The following is a 24,210-nucleotide window of genomic DNA, read 5'->3' on the forward strand; positions in this document are numbered from 1 at the left end:
GGTGGCTGCTCTGACTGGGTCCCATTCATTGGGAGATTTGTGAGGCCGAGAAGAATTGAGATGCTCTGTGTGTGTGTCTGGGCTCGCGCTGTAAGAGGATTTCCTCCCCAGCTCTTCATCTTGCTGTCATGCACGGCCGACTCAACAACATCCGGGTCCTCCTGACAGAGTGCACCGTGGATGCTGAAGCGTTTAATCTACGGTGAGTATGTGTGGTTCAGAGCAGAGGCCAGGTCTCCACGTCCCCTGGTGCGCCCCTCTGAGCTGGTGGTCACAGGCATCTTACATGAGCCCCAGGTGCACAGTGCAGAACCGGTCACTAGGGCACTTGACCAGCTTTTAGTGCCCTGGAACTTTTCTTTTTGAAAATACGTTTTAGGTAAACTTATATGACTGTTGTGTCCTTTGGATTTATCCAGCATCACAGAGTTCAGACAGCCCCATTTCTTTTACGCATGATGGCAATGGCAGATACACACCTAACTTTTCCAGTTTGTCTTCTCAGAGGCCAGTCGCCACTGCACATTTTGGGACAGTATGGCAAGGAGAATGCTGCAGCCATCTTTGATCTCTTCTTAGAGTGCATGCCCGAGTATCCTCTGGATAAACCGGATGCAGAAGGAAACACAGGTACGTGGTGAGGCTCTTGTCGGTCCCGTCTCACCGGTGTTCCTTGCTTCCTGGAAAATCAGGAGCCCAGGCACACGTGTCATTACTGAAGGACACTCAGCCCCGTGCACTTCGGCTGGGCTCTGCGAGTGGCATCACAGATCCCTGAGGTGGAAGTTGGCAGTGTCTGACTTTAGGTACAAGCACATCTAAAGCGTATCTAGTGCTCCAAAGCCATATCCATGTCCAGACAGGCTGGCCCGCCTGTTTCTGTTGGCCTCATCTACCTTGTATCTAGTCAACTAGGTCCCTTCCTAAGCTTTCAGGTCCGGAGAGAGAGAGGAAATACAGCTGCCTCACAGGTGCTTCAGAAGGAGGAAATGGGTCATAGTACATATTCACAGAGAAGGCATGTTTTCTACAGATAAGGGCTGATGTTTGATTGAGGGGGTTAATAAACAGGCCTCTCTCATGGTAGTACTCTCACCACCCACAATCACTGTGTTAACTTGTGTAGCTTCCATAGTGCTTTTGCTGTACTTTTGCCTTCATTTTCTTCCTGAAGACTCACAATAACCGTATAAGGTAAGCAGTACATGCAGTGTGTTCCCACTTTTCAAGTAAGGAAACAAAGATGAAACCCAGGTCTCTCTCCCCAGCCCAGGGCTGTCTGAAGTGTTCACTGCTGCTGCACCCCCGTTCACGCCAGACAGAGCCTCTGTGGCCTTTGACAGCGGGGCTGTCACCGTGAGGTAGCCCGACCTCTGCATGGAACCAAATGTTTGGTCGTTCCTTCTTGACCTTGGGAAGAATTCTTGGCCTTGATTCATGGACATGTCTTTAAGCCGGCAGTGGCAAGCCTAAGCTTCAGGGGGGTCAGCCTAAGCTTCAGGGGGGTCAGCCCTGGGAGTGAGCTGCTGGCCCAGCACCTGCTCCAGCGAGCAGCGTGGTCCGGGAGCTGGCAAGCAGGCAGGTGCTTCACGCCCAGGCTTCTGAATTACACAGACCTGGTTTCAGATACCCAGCTCCATCATATCTCTATGCCTGCTTCCTCCTTTGAAATAATAACCTAATTTTTGTGAATCATTTTCAGAATTAAAGAATTTAAATAAAGTATCTGTGAAATGTAAGTAAAAAGGAGCTGCTGGTAGCTGTAGTCGTAGGGAGGACCAGGAGGGTGGGCCGGCCAGAGCCTGGGTGTCCACTCCTGGCACAGGAGAGAGGCTCCATGGGGTTGAGTAACTTTCTGGAGCAGGCTGACCACACTGGTTTATGATTTTCTCCGTGTGTGCACACCTCACCAGTCTTTAGAATTTGTTGCATTGTGTGGAGAGTGTTCTGTGCAGGAGGAAGGCAGCTGAGACAGTGGTGCATATTTCCCGCGGCATCTGCTCCCTCCTCAGTTCTCTTGTGGCCAAGCTTTGAATGGGCAAGAGTGTGTCTCTGGAGCCCCTGGCTCTTGACTGGTCCTTGGCTGCAAGATGTTACAGATCCTCTGCGGAGCTCTTACCAGAGCCGCAGGGCCCTCTGTGTGTCATGGGGACTTTGCTAACGAATGTCCTGCCAGGGCTGTGTCCTGCCCTTGGCCATCCTCTGCTGGCCCTTTGGCACGGCCAGGCTGGGCCCGGGTGGGCAGTAGCCCTGCATGTGGTTTTGTTTTCCAGTGCTGCTCTTGGCATACATGAAAGGGAACGCCAACCTGTGCCGTGCCATCGTCCGCTCGGGGGCCCGCCTGGGGGTGAACAACAACCAAGGGGTCAACATCTTCAACTACCAGGTCGCTACCAAGCAGCTGCTCTTTAGACTGTTAGGTGAGTGGCCTGTGTTCAGCTCCGTCAGTGCAGGCACCCTGGCAGTGTCTGTTACCCAGGTGTACTGGTGGTCTTGAAATCTCAGGATGACTTGCCGTACAATCTGAGATGGTAGTTTTCGAGGCACCACATGGTTTAGGATTTTGTCTGTGAATGCCGCAAAGCGCCTTTGAGCAGGGTTGGGGAGTGTCCTTGTTAGCAGTCTCTTTACAGCGTGTCCTGCTTTGGGGCCCCGTCAGATTCCCGCTTTCCCAGATCCTATGGGAAACCCATTGGCTCCAGGCAGGTCTCCCCAGTGCTCCTGGCTACGTGTCTGCACACCCTTCATCCTTCAGCTGATGCCGAATCTTTCCATCCTTCAGAATGGCCTTTGGTTTAGCCCCACTGACTTTTCCTCCCCTGTGTGACCCAGTTAGAACAGGCAGACCTCAGTCAGTTTCCAGCCACCACAGTAAAGTGAATATTGTGATGAAGTAAGTCAACACGAAGCTTTGTGGTTTCCCAGTGCATGTAAAAGTTATATTTATATAATACTGTAGTCTGTTGCATACGTAGTGGCACTGTCTAAAAAACAATGTATTTATATATACTTTATTGCTAAAAAATGCCAAAACAGTTAAAATAGTAACATCAAAGATCACTGATCACAGATTACCATAACAAATATAATACTAATGAAAAATTTGAAATATTGTGAGAATTACCAAAGTGTAACACAGACCCATGAAGTAAGAAAATGCTGTTGGGAAAATGGCACCAATAGATGTGCTCCATGCAGGGTCACTACAGATCTTGGACTTGTGAAAAAGATTACTGTATCTGCAAAGCAGAGTGAAAGGAGGCATGCTCTGTTGCCCTCTTGTCCCTCACATCCCTCTGCCATGTGTTCCTTTGTTTCCTGGTCCAGTTCCCTTCTCCCCCTGCTGCCCGGTTTGGCCGGACACAGTCAGTATCTGACAGGAATGGGTCTTGTGCTGTTACAGATATGCTGTCCAAGGAGCCTCCGTGGTGCGATGGCTCCAACTGCTACGAGTGCACTGCCAAGTTCGGAGTCACAACGCGCAAACATCACTGGTAAGGCCCGCCCCAGTCAGCCACCAGAGGAGTAAGGAGGCTTCTGCAGGTTGCTTCTGCCTTTCCCCACGATAAACCACGAACCTGCAAGGGCCCGGGACTCTCCTGGGAAAAACATGACCACGGGACCCTGCCCACGTCAGAGACGTAGGGAGGCCAGCAGACACTCAGACGGTTGGCTTTCCTGTGGAATGCTGGGGTCCATTGTCCTAGGCAGCCTGTCAGGCCTCGCGTCATCTTCCCCAAGTGTGCGAGTTCCCTAGCTCTTGCTGAGCCTGTCTTGAGCCTTAAAGCAAGAGGCTTTTTCCGGATCACTCTAACTTAATTACTGGCCAGAATTTTGTTACCATGGACTGTCAGTTATACAGGCCTCGGTGTGAGTGAGCCGGCAAGGGGCAGAGCTGACTGCCGAGCACCAGGACGGGCTCGTGCATCCGCCGCAGGGGCTGCCGTGACAGTGCTCACGCGCCCAGCCGCAGTCTACTCGCAAGAACCCCTCTCACACCTCTTTTCTTTGCCTCCACAGTCGTCACTGCGGACGTCTTCTTTGCCATAAATGCTCGACCAAGGAGATTCCTATTATAAAGTTTGACCTGAACAAGCCTGTGCGAGTTTGCAACATTTGCTTTGATGTCCTGACTTTGGGGGGAGTCTCTTAGTGAGCCCCCAGGAAGGTCCAGGCCACATCCTCAGTCGCCTCCCCAGCAGCTGCTCTGCTCACCAGCCTGACCCCACCCAGAGCAGGAGCTGGCAGTCGTCTTCCCGCGGCAAGAGACTGGAACAGTTGTGGACCAGGGGATAGATCCCATTTCAGACAATGCTGTATGATTGTCAGTGTGTCAGACCATGATCGAGGTCACTAGGTGTCTCACTAGTCGGACCAGGCCTTTTAGCCTAAGTGGTAAATATGATAGGAATTAGACCCCATTCTGCTAGCAATGTACAAGGACACTTGAAACCCATTTTCTCTTCCAGTAGCTTAGTGTCCATCTCAGAGCATTCATGACGTCTCCTGCCTGGGCGGACTTCCCAGTCTGAGCCTGACCGTAGGAAGCCGGTGTCTGGCTGCACAACGAGAGCTGGGTCTCCTCTAGGGTGAGTGGCTGTGGACTTCTCTGCACAGTGTTTTCATAAAGGTAAATAGGATCCTCTTGGCCTGAAGTTCTCACTCTTTTTTTGTTTTTTTGGAAAAGCTAAGCTGTATTTTTAGTGAACTACCCCTTTAAAAAAGGTGAAATCTTTCTAAACAGGGTTCAAAGATGAGAGCTGAAAAATTGTGGCCTTAACAACTGAAAGCTTTACCGGTATTCATACTACTGGGGTGTCCAACTGCACTCTGGCAGCTTGACACCTCCTAGCAGCCGTCTTGTTCTCTCATCTTGCCATGTCCTGTCTGTGGAGTCCTCAGTTACCTGCCGCTAGGCAGTGGTAGAGAAAATGCACTTTTATTGTGCTGCACTTTTTATATAGCTGCATTACTGGTGATTCCAATCTAAAAATCCATTTTCAAAAATACCCTCACATATCTGTGCATCAGTGATTCTACCAGTCAGCTTTGACTGGACCTCAGCTCACACTAAGTCTTAAACGGAAAACTCCCTCGGAGTGTCCTTTGGAGCAAGAGAGTCACACGGGGCCAAGTGAGGAGAGGGAATCTGCAGCCTCAGACCAGCAGGTCCCATCTCCTTGACATGAGTGTTTCTTGCTAAAAACCTTCCCAGTTACTCTGTGAGCACCCTCACAGGGGGTGCCTGGGTCCCAGCTCTGCGTAGGTTCTTGATCTTCCCTGTGAGAGCCACCAGCCAAAGGCCCTGGCCAAGCATGTGTGACCCCATTTTGGAAGGCTCATGTGCTGAATGAAGCCCCCGGAACCTGTCAGGCCTTAGTCGCTGCTAGTACATATATATTAACCCTGAGGTGTTAAACTTCTTTTTTCTTTTGAAGGTTTGGCCAGTTTTTTTAAAATGCACATTTAGAGGGAAACTTATACCACTGCTTTGGAAAAAAAAAAAAACAAAAACACTCTGATATGAACAATATGTGTTGTACAGCTATACTCAGAGATTAACAATCTCAATCATATATACTGTTTTTTTCAGACATTTAGTAACCACTACATTTTTTTTTTTTTTTGCATTAATGAAGTGTGCATATATGTGTAAAAGGGACTAAATATTTTTTTGCAGCAGTCTGTTTTTTTGTTTGGTTATTGGGTATGTCCTCCATGTCACTGTAGAATTTATACATCCTGTTGCCTAAATATGTGTGTAAAATGAGCTGATAAACCAGAGTGCTACTTTTTTTTAATATTTCTGTGATTTATAAGATATATATGCTTTCTATGTTAATATGAGCTTGTGCAGTGTTTCAAAGAAAAAAATTAATTACAAGAGTTCCCTATCCCCCCAAAGTCTCTGACCTATTTCATACTGAATTTTTCTAGAAAAACAACTGGTCTTGGCAAACACCTGACCATGTGGAGCATGTGTTCAGTTTCCATTTTCTGTTGCTTGAACAGGGCCTGAGTAAGTAGACCTTAGTCGGGTGGTTTGATTCTGTCACTGGAAAGTAAGGTAATTATGCTTCAGGTATGAATCGAGGTGTTTGGTACTTTTATCCTGTTCTTTCACCGTCCATGGTGGAGAGAGGAGGATGGAAATTGAGTGAGGGATGAGGCTGGTTGTCCTGCCCCTGTCGTAAATATACCAATCTCAGTAACAATCCTGCCTCTAACTGCACTCTAACAAAATCTTATAATCATGTCTGAAGTTGTCAAGCTTGTTTACCTTCACAGAGTCCAGGGACAGTGATGGTACTTAGCCTCCACGGGTTGGGGGGAACGTTCTGTGAGCTCTGCAGCATCTTCAGAGTGCATTCTTGTAGATCTAGAAGAAGCACCTTTCCATAGTCTTAGGCTCTCCCTGGCTCTCTCGATGGGCGGGAGGGCCACTCTCTCAGTTCCTCACGTGGTGGCTGCTCTGGGGGGACTCGACATGCTCTTGGTCCTCTTTGTGTTCTCCAAGCCATCGAACTTGACTCTAGAACAAACTGCCTGGCTGTTCTTGTCACAATTTAATCCATAGCTTAAAGCTCAGTTTTATTCATTCAGAAAGTTGCCAGTTGTGGGTGAGTAGAGCAGGAAGACTAAACTTGATTGAAATATAATTTGCTGCATCAGTCTACATTGTTAACTCTAAGTTAGCTTTTTACCTGCCGCTTGCTCATCAGATCTGAGAGACAGCATATTCTTACGTCATTTTTTTTTTAAAGATGAAGGTACAAACTGTGCTGCGTTTAAACAGAGTGGCTAAAACTAACTTGCTCTTATCCTCGAATACAGGAAACTTGCCACAAACTTAAGTGCCTGCATTTAGGACTTCTCAATTTCCAGTTCTTTTTAGTGGTGTCTCACTGAATGACATGTTAGAATGTGTGTTCTGTCTGGAATTTCTTGCCAGTGTGTTGTCAACCCCAGTTACTGATTCAGTTGAGGCCGGATTAGATTGCCCAGTTCACCTGCCTCTCTCTCTCCAGGAGTGGGGGTCCACATGACCGCTGGCCCTCTACCTCAGAGCCCTGAGTTGTTTGTGACCACCCTTTTCAGCATCCTCACCGCTCCCCCCAAATGGGCTCCTCGCGTGGAGCTCAACGTGCTTGTGGGTTCACTGCCACTCCTGGTTCATGTCTCCCACCTGTCGTATTACACGGGTTGTGCTCATCTTATCCATAAGCAGGAAGTGGACAAAAAGCCTTGGGACAGGGGAGAGCCTTGATCTCCATCTCGGTTTTGTTTTATTTTTAATCTGGAGGAGAAAACCCAATTGAGCTATGTAATGATTAGATCTGAAAGGCAAACTCACTCTCCAGGTGACAGTAGCATGGCTCCCCACGCCCAGCCAGGGAGAGGAAGAAGCCGAGGGCAAACAATTTCCTAAAGGGGTTTGGAAGCCACGTTCTCATTTTGTGGAAGTAATTCAGTGAAGAGCTGACTTATTTGACTAAAACACTTACTGAATTTCCAGAAGTTACAATAGATGCCTTAAGGACTTTTTTTGAAAGATCATTCATTATACAGTTACTTTTTTGTGTGGCATAAACAATATACTAACCTGTTAAAACAGACAGTGTTGGTGTTCTGTAGCTAGGGAGTCTTGAGTTGGCAGCCTGCTCAACTTAATGACTTAACATCGTTTTTTGGGCAGATGCGTGGAGTTGGCTGTTACCATGACATACATCCCTGTGTGCTCTACCAAGGGGGAGGCCTGGGCGGAAACCGCAGGCACATATTTAGGTTGGTTGCTTTGGCTTCCAAGCCATTCCAGGTGGTGGTCAGTGTGGGGCGAGGGCATCAGGAGGACCATGGCGCTTATCAGCACTGTTTCTTTGGAGTTCGTGTAATGGAATGTATTTTTCAAATATTGATATTTGCATTTTCTGTAACAAGTCCTTATAAATAAAATGAGGTAAAATTGTGCATTTAAAGTGGAAACCTTAATAACATTTGTAGTTCCTTTTAACGCAAAAAGTACCAATAAGAATTAAATACACAAATTTTTTTTAAAGTCCTGACATGTGAATACATTTCTTTAACAACTACCCTCCAGGAAAGTTTGAATTTCCAACACTTTTTTCAGAAACACATTGTTGATAGCAGTGAAAAAATAGCTGTTGTGGGCATAACCACCAGCTGCCTGGATGTACTGTGCTCTTGGCCCAGACTTCAGCTCACGGTGACACCCGTGACCACAGCTGCTCCGGCTCAGCCCCCTGACCCCACTGCAGCTCTTCCGCAGACCCTGGAAATTCCCTGACTTCATTATTTAGGAGTGACTCGAGAAGATCCATGGTGAGGTTTCTGCTGGCTGCGGTCTGAAGAAAGGACTGTTACTGTGGGTTTCAGAGAAAACTAAGGCAAGAATAGTGGTTTGCAAGTTAAAGTCTAGTGATCCATTCCCCGCCCCCCCATGCAGTCGCACAAATCCAGTAGCTCACGTGGCCCTCACGCTTCTTGAGCTAGTGTTTTCCTTTCCTTTACCTGTCCTCCATTTTGCTCACCCCTTGTTCAGGCCAGATGTAGTGATTGATAAATCTTTTCTGGTGGCTTTTCTCATAATTAATAGGCACTGTTAGGGGCTTTCGTGAAACAATCCCAAGTAATCCTAATAGCCATCCTTGAGGAGAACATTGGTCATATTATGTCAGTAAATACTGAGTGAGTACAAAACAGGCAAGTTGCATGGTTTCTGTCCCTCAATTTTCGAGTCTATAAAATAGAAGTGACCGTGGTTCCTCCTGGCTCACAGGGTTGCCCTGGGGAAGGTGAGCCGTGATGAGTGATGCGCCCTCCCTCCTGGGCAGGTACACGAGTCGGTGTGCGCGGTGAGGTCCTCCCGGGCGCAGGCCGGGGGGTCATGTCTGCTGCCCGTTTGAAGGAGTCTGGCGGCCCAGGTAGTAGAAGTGCTTTCGAGGGTGGAAATCAGATTAGTCCATACATGGCTGGGATGGCTCTGGTTTTGTTCCTTTTCTTTCTCAGTTTGTTTTTGGAAAGATCTAAACAACTCTGGACCTGGCCCCCAGGCTGTCCCCACGTTCCTCCCCCAGGAGTGGCCTCTGGCTGCTCTAGCCAGGGTTTCACTCCGCCACATTGTGAGCTCCCCGAGGGCAGGAGCCTCACTGTCCTCCCAGCCCCAACCCCAGGGGACACAGATGCTTGGTAAATACTGAATAACTCAGGAGAGCAGTGGCAATGACACTAGTCCTCCATTAACCTGGGGCTGAGTCACCAGGAAGCCTCAGGCACCGTGCTCAAGGGGTGTGTGGAACTTGGAACAAGGTCCTCACTCAAGTTCACCTCCTGTTGTTTGTCCTGTTCCAGGAGGGCAGACACACACCAAACTGTGGACACAGGACCATGGCACTGAATCGGGACAAGAACCTTGAGTTCTAGGCTCAGCTTCATTGCTTTGTGCCTTTATTAAGTGCTTCAGGCCGTGCTTGCCTCATCTGCCAGAGCGAATAGCACACTTCCCATGTGCTAGGTACAGTAGCCGTGGGGCTACACAGCCGAGTAATGTTCAGTCCCCATCTCAAAAGACGGTCTGCAGTCCAGCGCGCGAGGTTGGCAGGAAGTTCACAGTTACAGGGCACTGTGACGGTCGTTACTTTAGAAGTGAATGCAGAATTATTTTCCTAGAGGAAAGCACATCTAAATCCACTGGTGGGTTGACAGTTAGCGAGGCCTCTCAGTTGACTGAGTTACCACGAAACAAGAGCTAGACAAACTGAGCACAAGAGGTGTCATTCCGGGCAGAAGGGACAGCTTGGGTGAAGGTGCTGCACACATAAAGCAAGGTGAAGGCTGGAGGGCTCAGCACGTGGGAGGTGGTGGGAGAGAGAATGGAGGCTGAGAGGAGACGGACCACAGGAGGGCCTCCTGTGCTGCTGAAGTTAGGACCTCATCTCTACAGATGCCAGAGCCATGGGAGAGGTTTAGTTGGAGAATAATGCCCTGATCAGCAGGAGAGGACTTGGCAGGAGGGGGCTGCGGGGTTGTAGCTGGAGGGAGTCCAGTTAGAGCGGGTGAGAAAGGAAGGCCTCAGCCAGAGGAATGCTGGGAACAGGTAAGGGGGTGGGACTGCCAGGACCTGGAGGCTGGTTGGGAGGAGTCCTTGGTGTGACAGGGCTGCTTTAAGATGGCCATGGTGGGACCAGCCAAGGGAACCAGAAGAATCTCGAGGAAGATGATGAAGATGGGATGCCAGGACTGTGGAGTCTGCGGCGCCTGCAGACATGACCAGGAAGGCTGCCCGAACTAGATGACAGCTGAAGGAGAGAAGCTGGAGGGAAGGGTGTGTCGAGGACAGGAGGCTGAGAAGGAATGCTGGAGGGAGATAAGGGAAATGAGGAAAAAGCCAAGGGGCGCTTGCATGAAGGCCCTCAAATGTGACAGGCCCAGGTAGGTAATCATTGAATGTGGAATGGCTTTGCCAGCACAGAGTTGAGCCTGCTGCTGAGCAGAGGAGGGCAGAAGCCGGGCGACTGTGTTACACAGCAAATGGGGGCTGAGCAGCGGACAGTGAGCATGTGCAGCATTTTCAAAAGCTTTGTTGGGATGGGCGGTGGGAAGGGTGGCCCTCCAGAGGAAGCGGATATACGTATGCATATGGCTGATTCACTTTGTCGTCAGCAGAAACTAACATAAAGCAATTTTACCTCCTAAAATTAATATAAAATCTTTGCTGGGACAGGAGGTAGGTAGATACGGTATTTGAGAGGAATCTGGCGTGAGGGGAGGGAAGTGCACTGTTCAATGCAGACTTGAGGGAGGCAGGAAGAGGTGAGAGGTCCCAAAGGGCAGGCGAGGAAGACCCTGGGGGGCAAAGGGAGCTCAGAGCAGGGTCCAGGGGTCAAGAGCAGCTCAGGCCATAGGGCAGCAAGCCATTCTGATTAAGGGGAGGCGGCCTGTTTTCTTGGCAGGGGACCTGGAAAGCTATTAAGTGAGATGAATGATAAAGGAGAGGAGACAGAGAAAGGAAGGATAGAGAATGTTTAGGTCAACAGCTGAGGGGATTGGGAGGTGCTGAGGTGAAGGTGCAGATGGGGAGAATGTGGACCTGGGTTCATGCCAGGTTGGTTTCCTTATCTGTAATGTAGGAACACTCCTTGCCCTGGCTGCTTAACTTGAATCCAGGAGGTAATGCATGAACTGGGCCCAGTGTGGGAGATTGCAGATGACCCTGGACATCACCCACTGTCCAGGCTGTTGGTACTGGCTTTTGCAGCCTTTCCCAGGCTTGGATGCTGTGCTTTCCACTATCTGTTAGGGCTGTGAAACCACCTTTGGCTCAAAATGCAGACTTCTCCCTTTGAAAGCACACCATCCCAAACGGCAACCCACTCCAGCATTCTTGCCTGGAAAATCCCATGGACACGGGAGTTTGATGGGCTACAGCCATGAGGCTCAGAGAGTCAGTCACGACTGAGCACATGTGTACATGTAGATGCACATCCCTAATTTGAAGTGCTCAAGAAAGAAATATCCTTGCTTTAGATAGTTGCTTTGCGGCTTCCCTGGTGGCCCAGCAGTTAAGAATCCACCTTTCAATGCAGGGAACACGAATTTGATCCCTGGACAGAGAACTAAGACCCCACATGCCCCGGAGAACTGAGCCCGTGCACCACATCTAGAGTGCCCACACGCTGCAACAAAGACCCAGTGCAGCCAATTTTTTAAAAAAATTAAACACACAAAGGACTACATAAATTGTTGCTCTGTTCAGAGAGATCTGGATTTGCTGCATCTACACAAGCAAAAGCTTTTCCATTTCCAGAATCAGCCTGTCCTGGTTCACCTCTATACGGGTCCAGCTCAGATTAACTCAGTGAGGCTTTTGGTTGTCAATGCAAGTTTGCCTTTGGGCACAGGTCTTACATCTAAGAATGGTTGTAAAAGGGCTCACAATAGCACGTGGGAAACGGGAACAGGGCTGTGTTAGCACTGTTCATTCATCTGGCCTTCTGGATGTGTCCGCTTGTTTCTGGATGAAGGAGTGCCAGAGCCCCTGATCCCTGACTGGGGTGGACATTGCAAGCAGGGCCAGGCCAGCAGCTGATCCGGCACCCCGGGAGTCCCTGGGAAAGAAGCTGTTGGAGCGGAGTCCTTTTGTGTGTCGGTCCAGTGAGTTTCGAGTTGGTCATATTTGTGCCCATTAATGTCTGCCAACTCCAGAGGAGGAGGAGACCCGAGGAACAGCGGCACAACAGACTGACCAGTACCAGGCAGGTTGCCACGCACTGGCCTAAGTCACCAGACTGAACCCACGGGGAGGGGCATGGGTCCCGTCTGCAGAGTGTGGCCCAGTCCTTCCAGGCCCTCTTGTTCATGTAGGAGCCATCCTCCAGCTTGTTAGGGCTCTCGGCAGGGTTCCCTGGGAGTTACGGACACACAGGGTACAGCTTAGAGGGGGACAGAGCACGTGATGGCGAGGGGTGGGCAGCCTGGGTACTCCCCCAAGTTGGGGTGGTCCAGGTCCCCACGATTTCTGTGCGTAGGGTTTTCCGGCAACTGGTCACTCGGAGGGCCAGTTGTTCTCACACACACGCAATGGGGCTTGACACCTGGCTTAAACAGTTTCCTGGGAACGCCGATCCAGTCTCTGCTCACACCTCCACTAAGGAAAGAAGGAAAGAGGGCTTCTTAGAAGCACTAACTCCTGAGTGTCTCTGGAGAGGGGAGGGAGGAGGCGGTGAGCCAGGCCTTATGCAAAGTGGACCCCATCCCACTTCCCATCTTGGCATTTTCCCAAGGTGACGGTCTGCAGTGTTCACCTGAACTGTCATGCTCTCCCCACCCCCCAACCCTGGCTTCCTCCATTTTCCCTCCCGAGGGCAGCGTCCTCCTTTCTCTGCGCTCCCCCTGGCCCCAGCCATCTGCCTTCCCAGGAGGCAGCCCCACTTTCCTGCTTGGTTGACAACCCCAGTGAAAGGCTCCCCACCCTCACTGGCCTGGGAGCATCTCAGAAGCCCTGTCTGGCTTAAGAATCACTATCCCAGGGCACATGGGTCTTGACCAAGTTCTCCTGGGTTACTCTCACTTATGGCCTCAGGGAACAACTCAGATGACCTAGAAGCTGGATCTGGGGGAGAGGTGGGAGGAACAGCTGGGAAGCCCATTTACCTCTGTTGGGAACACCAGAACCGGCTACCCCTGATGAAGCTCCACTCAGCGTTGCACGGTGGGAACCTCTGCTTCTCTATCAGTTCCTGTCTGTCCGCTTCCAAGCCTTTGGTCATCATGGCTTCTGCCTGGGTCAGTTCTGGGGTGGGGAGCCCATCCTCTCCATAGAACCTTCCTATCACCCTTCCTGTGGCGGCAGGAAAGCTGACGTCAGCGCAGTGGTGGGAGGGGGCGGGACAGAGGCTTCTCCTGCAGAAGCCCCAGGAGAGCTCTGCCCCTGGGGCTCTATGGTGGCTGGCTGGCTGCTGGTGTATCAGGACCTGGCTGGAAGGACTCGTGGCGCCTTCTGCCCTGACGTCTCTCAGTGTCTTATACCACTCCGGATAGAAGCCTCCCTGTTCTGGGTGTAGAGACCTCCAGGACAGAAAACATAAAATCTTCCCCCCTTCCAGACATCAGTTCCCTGAGAGTGGAACCACCTGTCACTCGTTTTTCAATGTTTCACAGCGCTTGAGGTGAGCAGGTGTTCCATAAATGAATGAACTGCTTATTGCATAACATTTTTGTGGCTAAGTTCTTCCCCACATTGAATTATTTTGTCTTATGTAACATAAATAAGTCATCCATCGAGCATTCACTCAGTATCTGGAGCTTTGCTGGCACTTTACCAATGTTTTGTAATCCTCATACAACCGCTATGAGAGAGAAATCAGTGCCCCATGGTCCTGGGAGACGGACTGGGAGATGAAGTAGCTGGGGAGTCTCTGAAGCTAGTAAGTAGGTTTGACCCTGAGCTCATGCTCTCCCCTGTCCATCATTCTTTTCTGGCTCAGTCCTTCAGTGGACACACTGCATGGACTGGTTTTAGTTTAAAATCCTGTCAGAATGTGTAAGGTCTAAGCAATGGCAGCAAGAGCAGCTTCAGGAGGCCGGAGCCAAGAAGGTACCAGTTCTTAGGTGCAGGGACTTTTATCTCCCAAGTCCTAAAGTACAGGTGGCCTTCCCTAGCAGCCCCTGTCATATGGCAAGAGAAGCAGCAGAAAGCACTTCTAGAAGGTTTACCCGGGGACTTCCCTGGTGGTCTGGTGGCTAAGACTCTGAGCGCCCAATGCAGGGGGCATGGGTACGATCCCTGGTCAGGGAACTAAGATCTCGCATGCAGTGCAGCAAATTCAAGACAACTAAATGAAATCTATGGAAATGACCTGCGGAATACCTACCAATGAATTTGTAGTTCTTCTCATAGAATGAAAGCCAGTTTTGGAGTGTCAGCATCTCAGAAAATGACAGGTCGGATACATCATCTACAAGGCCTGCTTCCGAGTAGTCCCCGGTCACAAACGCTCTGGATGCATCTCGGCCTGTGGGAGAGAGGTTTCCAGTAGATTTGCTTGTAAATCACCAACACTATACCAACTCAAGAACCTATTTTCTGAGAAATATCTCCTGAAAACCCTCACTGCCCAGCCATAAGCAAAGCTAATCCCTCCTCCTCGGTGACAGATGGTCCTGGATCCTGGACACACATTCTGGCACGTACCCCATTCTTTCATTGACTTTCAGCAACATTTCACACGGCGGAGTCCCTTGGCTTCCGTGACACTACACTCCTGGTTTTCCTCCTACCCCTCTAGCTCGTTTTCTGTCAGTCTCGGGGATCGATTCTTGTTCACCTCTTCTGCTCCATCCACACCCTCCCCTTGATGATCTCATCCACTCTTGTGGTTTCAAGTAGCACCTCAATACCAAAGGTGCCAAATTTGTATCTTGAGCGCCAGACCTGTATATCCAGTTGTCTGCTCAACATTCCTTAGAGGACTTTCAGACATCACAAGTTCAAAATGTCCACACGGCATCCGCAGTCCCTGGAAACCTGCCTCCAATCTAATACTCTCTATCTCAGTTAATAACTAGTTGCTCAATCCAGAAGTGCAGTCCTTGACACCTCCTTCAACCCTCACATCCAGTTAGTTCCCAAGTCCTATTGTCTTCCTAAATAGTTCTTGTATCAGACCACCTGGCTCCATCTACCACTAAGCAAGCCCAGGCTGCCAGCATCTCTCATCTAAGCTATTAGAGTAAACCACAGAAGGTCTCCCTGTGTTTATTTCTGTCCTCCACTAATCTATTTTCTGTATAACACTCAGACTGATATTTTAAACAAATTGATCATTCTCTGATCCCTGGTCTTGAAAGATGCCAAATGCCACAGAACAACTAAGCCCATGCACTACAACTACTGAGCCTGAACTCTAGAGCCCAAGAGCTACAACTCCTGAAGCCCGTGTGCCCTAGAGCCTGTGGCCTGCAACAAGAGAAGCCTCCTCAATGAGAAGCCCGTGCACCACGATGAAGGGTTGTCCCTGCTTGCCACAACTAGAGAAAGCCTGCGTGCAGCAATGAAGACCCAGCACAACCAAAAAATATAAATTAAGTTAAACATGAGTTACCATATGACTCAGCAATTCCCCTCCTAGGTATATACACAAGAGAACTGAAAACACACGTCCACAACAAAACTTGTACATAATGTTCATAACAGCATTATTCATAATAAGCAAAAGATGGGAAGAACCTAAATATCCAAGAAATAATCAACAGATCAGCAAAATCTATACAACAGAATATTATTTGGCCATAAAAAGGGATAGAGTACTAATACTCGCCAACACATCATGGATGAACCTTGAAAACATGCCAAGTGAATGAAGCCGGACACAAAAGGTCACAGTATGACTCATGAACATGAAATGCCAGAAGAGGCAAATCTTTTGAGACAGCAAGTAGATACTGATTTCCAGGGGCCAAGTAGAGGGGATGGAGAATAACTCCTAACAAAAATGGGGTTTCTTTGGGGAGGTGATAAAATGCCCTGGAATAAGACAGTGGTGATACTTACCCAGCTCCCCATGTTGTGTGTGCTTAGTCGCTCAGTCCTGTCCGACTTTGTGACTCCATGGACTGTAGCCCACCAGGCTTCTCTGTCCATGGGATTCTCCAGGCAAGAATACTAGAGTGGGTTGCCATGCCCTTCTCCAGGGAGTCTTCCCAACCGAGGGATTGAACCCAGGTCTCCCACATTGCAGGCAGATTCTTTACCATCTGAACCACAAGGGAAGCCCAAGAATACTGGAGTTGGTAGCCTATCCCTTCTCCAGGGATCTTGCTGACCCAGGACTCGAACTGGGGTCTCCTGCATTGCAGGTCGATTCTTTACCAGCTCAGCTACCAGGAAAGCCCAACTTCCCATGTTAAAAACCACTAAATTCTACTGTCTAAAAGGGTGGGTTTTATACCATCTGAATATCTTAATAAAAATACTAAGCGAATGAATAAGTGAATGTATCTGCTTCCCTACTCGAGTGTGTAGGGGGTTGGGGACAAGGCGAGCTACATGGCGGTGGTTAATAAATGGATGGTAAGTAACATGGGATATAAAGGAACTCACTCTATAGGAGAGCACATTGCAAAAGAAAGATCACCCCAGAAAGGGAGAGGTTTTTGCTCACACATGCATACAGCCACGACAGCTGCATCAGGGCGTGGCAGGAGAGTGCATCCAAAGTGTCCTCACCTGGCAAGTGAATAAAACACTTGATTTCAGTTGCATCTCTGCTTCTCACTCACTGGGCAGCCCTGGGTAAGTCCTTTCCCTCTCTTGGACCGTTTGAGGACCTGTCAGCATCATCAACTGCACGTAATTCCTTCTCTGTCAGTGCTTCTACTTTTCAAGTTCTCCCTAGAGACAGGGATGTGCCTTGTATTTAAGTGCCAGAGGCAGCTTCCCAGCTCCCCAGAGATAATGACAAATGGACAATGCTTATTTAATACCAGCTTAGTCACTGGCCTTAGGCTTGCTCCTCATTTGCTTTTACTTTTAATCTGGGAGGTGGTCATTCCTCTGGGCTGGTAAAGCAACATCTCTTAAAGGGGTGGTCCTAGTCAGGACTTAGTTGTGAGGGCTTTAGGCAAATAACATCCTCCAATCCTCCCCAGCTGTAAAAAAGGGTTAGAATAAGCCTCATTTGACAAATGTTCTTTGTGGCCTAACATATGCCCAACTTTGTTCTAAGTACTGAAGGACTATAAAGATGGCCAGACTCCTTCCCTGTGCTCTAGCCTGATGAACTTTATATTTATCTGGCTGCACCAGATCTTACTTGCAGCAGGTGGGATTGTCAACCTTCCTTGCAGGTAGCATTCAAACTTTCAGTTTCCTGACCAGGGATCCAACCTGGATCCCACAAAAGTCCCCTGATAAACTTTTTTAAGGAAGACAAGATAAAAGCGTTTGTACTAGGAGCAAACCAAATGTACCATTTTTAGGGAAACCTGGGATGGGGGAAAGGAAATCACTTCTTACTGGGACACACTGAAGAAATGATTGGAATCAGTTGGGGAACCCTGAGGACAGTGACTCATCTCTGTGCCCTGAGAGCCACGCAGTGTGGCACTAAGCAGATCTTGGGAGCTTCTGCAGGCCGGTAAAGAGTAACTGACAGGAGGCAAGTGATGTGTTTCTCCAACCTAGTCAGGAGGAGCGGTGGGGAAAGACAAGGAGAATAGAGGCCGTGACAGTTGCCCATAGTCAAAACACACCAGATGGATGATGCAGCTGAGCCCGGCCCCCACGCTGGTCTGACGAAATGTGGGGAGGAAGTGAACACACGAATAAATGAATACGTGCATGAATGAAGCGCAGGCGGCTACCCGCCCGCGTCGTAGCAGGAAAAGGCGTGAACCGCCCTGCTAATACCTGCGAAGCCGCTATAGTGGGCCCCGGGCTCGTAATGCCTCCGGCCAGAGGACACATCGTAGACGCGGCCGAGCAAGGCCAAATAGAGGCCCGGGTCCCCTGGGCGGCCGCGATAGCGGGCCAGCTCCTCGGGTATGAAAAGGCGAAAGTCGGCGCGGGGACTCCACCAGCCCATCAGCCATGCGGCCATCGCCGCCGCCGCCGCCACGGCCACGGCCAGGCCCAGCCAGAGCCCACGCCCGCCGAGCCCCGGCATTTACGCAGCCGTACCCCTCTTGGCTCCTCCGAAGTTGCCACCTCTCGGTCCACAGCTAAGATGGCGGAGAACCGGCCGCGACGTCACCAGCGCGACGCGCGCTTTCCCGGGTCCGCATGTCACTAAGGGGACAGTGGGGCACTGGAAGGGAAAGTCTTTGGCGAAAAGTTCACTCCTTGGCTCCAACCTTCCTCGTACTTTTCTAGCATAGCTAGCGACTGTTGAGAGATACTAACGAAGTGACTGGCGAGAGGATATTCTGGCCTGCAGGTTGTCCGCCCCCAACAAAGATGGTAGCAAAGGAGGCTGCGGGTTACGTAGACGTAATGACAGCAGCGCCCTCTTGAAAATCAGGCTGTTCTCGGCTTGCTGTCTCACGACAGCTGGTGGTGTCCGCTTAACGGCGTCTTTACGACAGAAGTCCTCGCTTGTCGGCGAGGAAGCCGGAAGCCGCAGCCGCCGCCGTCGTCCCTTCCCGGTCCCCGCCCGCCGGGTGCCGTCGGAGGTTGACAGGTCGTGGCGGGGAGGCGGCGGCGGCAGCAGAGCCGGGCGCCCGAGACGGAGACCTCATGGGGAACGCTCCGAGTCACAGCAGTGAAGACGAGGCGGCAGCCGCCGGGGGCGAGGGCTGGGGCCCGCACCAGGACTGGGCCGCGGACTCGGGCACGACCCCCGGCCAGGGCCCCGCGGCCCCGGCGCTGCCGCCCGCCGCGGCGCTGCTGGAGCCGGCCCGGCTGCGAGAGGCGGCGGCTGCTCTGCGGCCCACGCCGCCCTGCGAGTCTCTGGTGTCCAGGCACCACGGCGCGCTTTTGCGCTGGCTGGAAGAGCGCCTGGGCCGCGGCGAAGAGTCCGTCACCCTGGAGCAGTTCGGGGAGCTGCTGGAGGCTCGTGGCGCCGGCTTCTCGGGCGAGCGGTTCGAGGAGGTCAGGACTGACTAGCGATTGTGGGGCGGGGGCAGGGCGGTCGGCACTAAGGGCATGAAGAGGTAGGCAGTGGCTTTAGAGAGGCTGGGCAGGAACCCGTAGGGTTGGCAGCTTCTGAGAATAGGAGCTTGAGTATGCCGGGACCCACAGTGGGAGCTTCCAGTTTGTTCACTCCGGGAGCCGACTGTCGATCTCTCTAACCTTTACTAGAACTGTGGAAAGCTTCGGCTGGGCGGTTCTGGCTCAGAAGTGCTGGATAAGTCTTTGCATGTTGCTGTAGCACAGACCTCTGTGCTGTTGCCTGATGCTGCATCAACTGCCTTCCAGGATGGCCTAAGGGGATTGTAGTACAGGGATCAAGGGAGTGGCCATGAAAATCTTTCGGTTTTATTGGCCAGTGGGTTTTTGCAGAGGCACCTTCTGAGTCCAGTGTGGGGTCCTAACGAATGTGGGAGGAGAATAACATATATTGGAAAAATTCACATTCTGAAAGCCATTCCCATCTCGCAGAAACTAGCTTTTCCAAAACCCACATTGGTTTTTATATCTTTGAAGGATCATATTTTAGTCTCATTTAAACCTCCCTAGAACCTACAACTAATGGGCAAATACCAGGTTTCCTGTGACTACTTGTGATTGTATAGTTTGGGGCATAATCACCAATATCATCTTTGTTACGTGATTAACAGCAAATTGATATGGCAAAAAAGTATTTTCCTTGCAAGGGATCTTACGGACAGGGAGGCCTGGCGTGCTACGATTCATGGGGTCGCAAAGAGTCGGACACGACTGAGCGACTGATCTGATCTGATCTGTACCAGACACTTCATTTTAGAATTAAGAAGGGAACTGATCCAGCATCACCCTGTGAGTCATTAATGAAACTGAGACTGTCACTCACATTTCTTGGTTTTTGTTTGTCTTATGTCACACTACAAGCTTCTTAAGGCCCTCTTTCATTAAGTCCACAATGTTATAACAAAAAGGTACTTAATTTGTGAAAATGGGTAAACCATGTAGTATATTCAGTGTCAATGAAGAATGAGTACATAAACAGACAAGATATTTTAATGCCATTAGAGACTGGTTTACACTTTAAAACCAGAGGCTTTTCAAATATTTTAAAAATGTTTTCCTCTACATGTCCAGAGTTCAGACAATGTAGTTTGTGTGTGTCTTATATTTTCCTTTTAAGAATACCTGTAAGGCATCCGGCTTTTGAAAATGTCAGTCATGTTACTTAGTGAAAGGTCTCCTTTTTTTTCAACCTCCAGGAATTTGCTTTTTTTTTTTTTTTTTTTGGCTGCATTGTTTGTGGGATCTTAGATCCCTGACCAGGGATCAGACCCTGGGTCCTTCCCAGTGAAAGTACAGAGTCCTAACCACTGGACCACCAGGGAATTCCCAGTACTTTCCACTCTAGTCCTAGACGTATAGTGAGAAAGTGAAGCAGTCAGAAAGAGCTATGCAGATATCTTGAAGGATCCAAAGACAATGGAGGAAAAGTGTTTACAATTGTGAGAGTGTCTGACAGGAATAGAGCTTCAAGAGTCCTGTAATGTAAGGCCAAGAAGTCCTTGAGGTATGGTCCAGGATTCACGCAAGGGCTATGACTTTATTCTTTCACTGAGCAAATGCTTGTTGGGCATATACTGAGTGCCAAGGACTTGAATGACAGTGGACAAAGCAAGATACTTACTCTTAAAGAGTATCTACTGCTTAGGACTTGGCTGGTGGTCCAGTGGCTAAGACCTCACCTTCCAGTGCAGGGGAGTATGGTTCAATCCCTGATCAGGGGACTCAGATCCTACATGACCCTGGGGCCAAAAGGCCAAAACATAAGACAGAAGCTGGCTCAGTGGTAGAGAATCTGCTTGCCAATGCAGGACATTCTGGTTGGATCCCTGGGTTGGGAATATCCCCTGGAGAAGGGAATGGCCACCCACTCCAGTATTCTTGCTTGGGGTTGCAAAGAGAAAGACTGGACTTAGTAATTGAGCAGGCATGCAAGATAGAAGTAATATTCTAACAAATTCAATGAAGACTTTTAAAAATGGTCTACATTTAAAAAAAAAGTATTTAATACTGAAAGAGATGCACATTAACCCAGCAATTTATAGGTGTGGTGAGTTATTCAAGGGAAAGCATAATGAAAAAATAGCAGGAGTATTTGACCTCATCCAGGGTGTCACGACTGAGTGACTTCACTTTCACTTTCCTGCATTGGAGAAGGAAATGGCAACCCACTCCAGTGTTCTTGCCTGGAGAATCCCAGGGACGGGGGAGCCTGGTGGGCTGCCGTCTCTGGGGTCACATAGAGTTGGACACGACTAAAGTGACTTAGCAGCAGCAGCAGGGTGTCAAAGAAGACATACCTGAGAAAGTAACTTTCCAGCTCAGATTTGAAGACTGAAAGAAGACTGAAAGCAGGAGCAGCAGGTGTGAGCCCTGTTTCAGACAGAGGGTGTCACGTGCACAAGCCCCAAGTCCACAGAATAGAGAATCGGGGAGACTGGTATGATGTCTTTGGGCTACAAACTGCTTCAAGGGACAGAAAATCCAGTACATCAGTGCTTTAAACAATAAAGAAGCTTTTAATGTAAAAGTCCAAGTAGGCAGTCCAGGATTGATACATGCAAGTTTCACAGTTGCCAGGGACTGGTTCTGTCCATCAGGTGCTGTCATCTTCCACAGTCACCTTCCACCTAGTGACCCACATGACTCCTTTGCTGCTGCTTTCCACAATCAGCTGGAAAGGGAAGGAGAGGGCCACAAACCCCTTTGACCAAACCCAGTCACATGGCCACACTTAACTGCAAGGGAGGTTGGGAAAGATCCCTTATTCCATGGCCATATATTCAGCTAAAAACCAGTAGTTAAATTACTGAGGAAGAGGAGAACAGATACTGGGTTACAGTTTCGCCATCTTTGACTCACATGGCTAGATTGTAGCAGAAGGAGAACAAGGCTAGGAAGCAGGCAGTGACCAAATTTTAGAGCAGGTTCTCATCGGGGTATAGTATTCACTAGTGTAATGGTGAGAAGCTCCATGTTGTATGTGTTGGTTCTTTCGGCTCCTGCTGCCATCCATGTCTGTCCAGCTGTCTCACCTTCACATTCCTCTGACCTTTCTTGCTTGAGGTGTTGTCCTAAAGAAATGCTTGAAGTTATACCGGGGACCAAAGTCTGAAACGTTATCATTTTATAGTTACAACACACCTCTTCTCTTGATGGGTGTAGTCCTTGGAAAGAGAGTCTTTGATTTGCTCACAAGGAGCAGGATTTAATTGACTCCTATGTAGAAGAGGAGTTGGAGTTAACATTAAATTCCTTTTTGACTCAGAAATAAGATATTGTGCTCTTACTGTGATATACTTTCAGTAGGTCATGTATATGCTCTACAGCAGGAAAAAAGTGCTGAGCACAGGATGATAGCAGATGGCTTGAAGTTGGGGATTTAGGATGAACAGGTCTTATTTGATTAATTTGCCATATTAGCTGTGGTGCCTACTTGGTGAAATCTGTAGGGTTGTAAAGTCTGAAGGAAGGACTTTTTTATTCATTTATTTCTTGTCTTAGCACAGTCCCTGCTCAGAGCCAGTGTTCAATTTGACAGTCCTCATTCTCCAGCTTCATATTTTATATTCAATCCGTTACCTTTTAATAGGAAGATAATCCTTTTCTTTCTTTTTTTCCGACTGCACCATATGGTTTGTGGGATTTTAGTTCCCCAACCAGGGATTGAACCTGGGTCCTCGGCAGTGAGAGCTCAGATTCTCACTGGACAGAAAATTCCCAAGAAGATGCTTATTGACATTGAGGAAGCAGTTAAATATAGTTTTAGTGAAAACTTAAAAAGATTCTTAGTCACTGCTGGAGTTTAGAGGAAATTTGGAGAAAAATACCTCTTGGCATTATCATGTCATAGTATTGATTAACTTAGAATGGCTCTGAGCCAAGAACTATGCAAATCGAGTCATGCAGATGTAATTCTGTGCCCTTTCAAGACGCAGTAAGAGAGCCACGTGTGTGTATCATGAAGACGAAGCGGGCTTACCCTCAGCTGAGAGCCTGTAAGGGTTCCTCACTGCCAAAGGGATCAGGTACACACTCCTCGGAATGCGGTGGAGGCTGCAGGCTGGCCTGTCTCCCTGTCTGATCTCTCCTACTTCTGTCCCCCGTGGGACGCTTGCCTTGTCTGGTGTGTGGACCTTTCTTCTGTGCGTTCTCCAAGATTCCCCTCCTTGGCCCCATCTCCTGGTCAGGACAGTCGGGACCAAGCCTGTCCTGTGGCGTGATTCACATGGCTTCTGTATCATTGTATCTTCACTCCTTCCCTTGAGGCTCTTATTTCCTGTTCTGGACAAGTCTTTTGACACTGGAGCACACTGTGGTCTTGCTCTGCATGAGGCTCCCAGGCCCCGCCACCTGCCTGCACTCCTCCAGCACACAGGAAGTCTTCAGTGAGCGCTGGCCATTGGTAGTGATGAGGCAGTGCTGAGAGGACGATCCTGGGGGAACTGGAGGTTGTTCTGGCTCCGTATGCTTTGCTGTGAGGGACAAGATGGTATTGGCTTCTTGTGGAGAGCTTCACGATCCCCGAGAACTATGGAGGAAAGGTCACTGCTCTGTTTTGCCTTTCCCTGATTTCCAGACTACCACTTTGTTGTGTACTGTCTTGCTTTAGGAACTGGAGTGGCTCCCCATTTTTCTGAGGGTCATTTCCCCCAAATGCCTCTACCACTCCTGGGCTTCTGGCCTCCAGAGTGTCTGTTAGCTCAGGTCACAGTGGTTGACAGTGTGGGGTCCCAAATCATACCAGAATTCCCATCCAGGCTCCATCATTTACCAGTCCTTGTGACTTTGAACAAAATCCCTTACCTCTCTTTCCCTGTCTAGTTAAAGTCATGGTACCAGCCTTAGGATTGTGGAATTTAGTATTAGCTCTTGTACTTGTTATGCTATTACTTCTATTATTGTAATGATCACACCCATCACATTGCTGCCGCTGGTTTGTGGATCTGTCTTCTCCTAGGCCGTGGGGATTTTGGAGAGCCAGGATTCCACCCTGACATCCCAGTATGCACAGAGCCCAGCCCAGGTCA

The 24,210-nt window shown here is 49.4% G+C and overlaps 3 protein-coding genes across 13 annotated transcripts in view; 2 read left to right on the plus strand and 1 right to left on the minus strand.

Annotated features, from left to right (window-relative positions):
• ANKFY1 (ankyrin repeat and FYVE domain containing 1) overlaps positions 1-8,063 on the plus strand; it is a 69,371-nt gene extending 61,308 nt beyond the window's left edge. For all 4 annotated transcript variants that reach the window (XM_045164898.1, XM_045164899.1, XM_045164900.1 and 1 more), the window contains 5 exons: positions 112-202; positions 506-630; positions 2,274-2,420; positions 3,404-3,494; positions 4,021-8,063. In XM_045164898.1, the coding sequence (XP_045020833.1) occupies positions 112-202; positions 506-630; positions 2,274-2,420; positions 3,404-3,494; positions 4,021-4,153 (587 nt within the window). In that variant the 3' untranslated portion in view covers positions 4,154-8,063. The remainder of the gene's footprint in view (positions 1-111; positions 203-505; positions 631-2,273; positions 2,421-3,403; positions 3,495-4,020) is intronic.
• A 3,686-nt stretch (positions 8,064-11,749) lies between these two features.
• LOC102397082 (neuferricin) lies at positions 11,750-18,550 on the minus strand. 5 transcript variants are annotated; one of them, XM_025280829.3, is made up of 5 exons: positions 18,197-18,367; positions 16,680-16,744; positions 14,391-14,531; positions 13,171-13,357; positions 11,750-12,664 (listed from the first exon to the last, which is right to left on the minus strand). In XM_025280829.3, exons 2-5 carry the CDS (start codon positions 16,681-16,683, stop codon positions 12,451-12,453), a joined length of 546 nt encoding a protein of 181 aa, XP_025136614.2. In that variant the 5' UTR covers positions 16,684-16,744; positions 18,197-18,367; the 3' UTR covers positions 11,750-12,450. The 5 variants fall into 5 exon arrangements, with proteins under 5 accessions (XP_025136614.2, XP_006079745.3, XP_006079747.3 ...); XM_006079683.4 differs by lacking the exon at positions 16,680-16,744 and adding an exon at positions 16,745-16,909 and having other exon boundaries at positions 18,197-18,354; XM_006079685.4 differs by lacking the exons at positions 16,680-16,744; positions 18,197-18,367 and adding an exon at positions 18,419-18,550.
• A 70-nt stretch (positions 18,551-18,620) lies between these two features.
• The window catches only part of ZZEF1 (zinc finger ZZ-type and EF-hand domain containing 1), a 94,979-nt gene continuing 89,389 nt past the window's right edge, over positions 18,621-24,210 (plus strand). For all 4 annotated transcript variants that reach the window (XM_025280819.3, XM_025280820.3, XM_025280822.3 and 1 more), the window contains exon 1: positions 18,621-19,105. In XM_025280819.3, coding sequence (XP_025136604.3) covers positions 18,752-19,105 — 354 coding nt within the window. In that variant the 5' untranslated portion in view covers positions 18,621-18,751. The remainder of the gene's footprint in view (positions 19,106-24,210) is intronic.

This window comes from Bubalus bubalis, chromosome 3, assembly GCF_019923935.1.
Source record: "Bubalus bubalis isolate 160015118507 breed Murrah chromosome 3, NDDB_SH_1, whole genome shotgun sequence".
Lineage (NCBI taxonomy): Eukaryota > Metazoa > Chordata > Mammalia > Artiodactyla > Bovidae > Bubalus > Bubalus bubalis.

What these genes read in the sequence shown, in the direction of transcription:
- LOC102397082 (XM_006079681.4), bottom strand. Translation starts at nt 18,182, where the DNA reads ATGCCGGGGCTCGGCGGGCGTGGGCTCTGGCTGGGCCTGGCCGTGGCC. An exon ending in CCACTATAGCGGCTTCGCAG is followed by an intron (nt 14,532 to 17,926) that starts GTATTAGCAGGG and finishes TCTCTCCCACAG; the next exon opens with GCCGAGATGCATCCAGAGCG. An exon ending in GAAGAACTACAAATTCATTG is followed by an intron (nt 13,358 to 14,390) that starts GTAGGTATTCCG and finishes CTGCCGCCACAG; the next exon opens with GAAGGGTGATAGGAAGGTTC.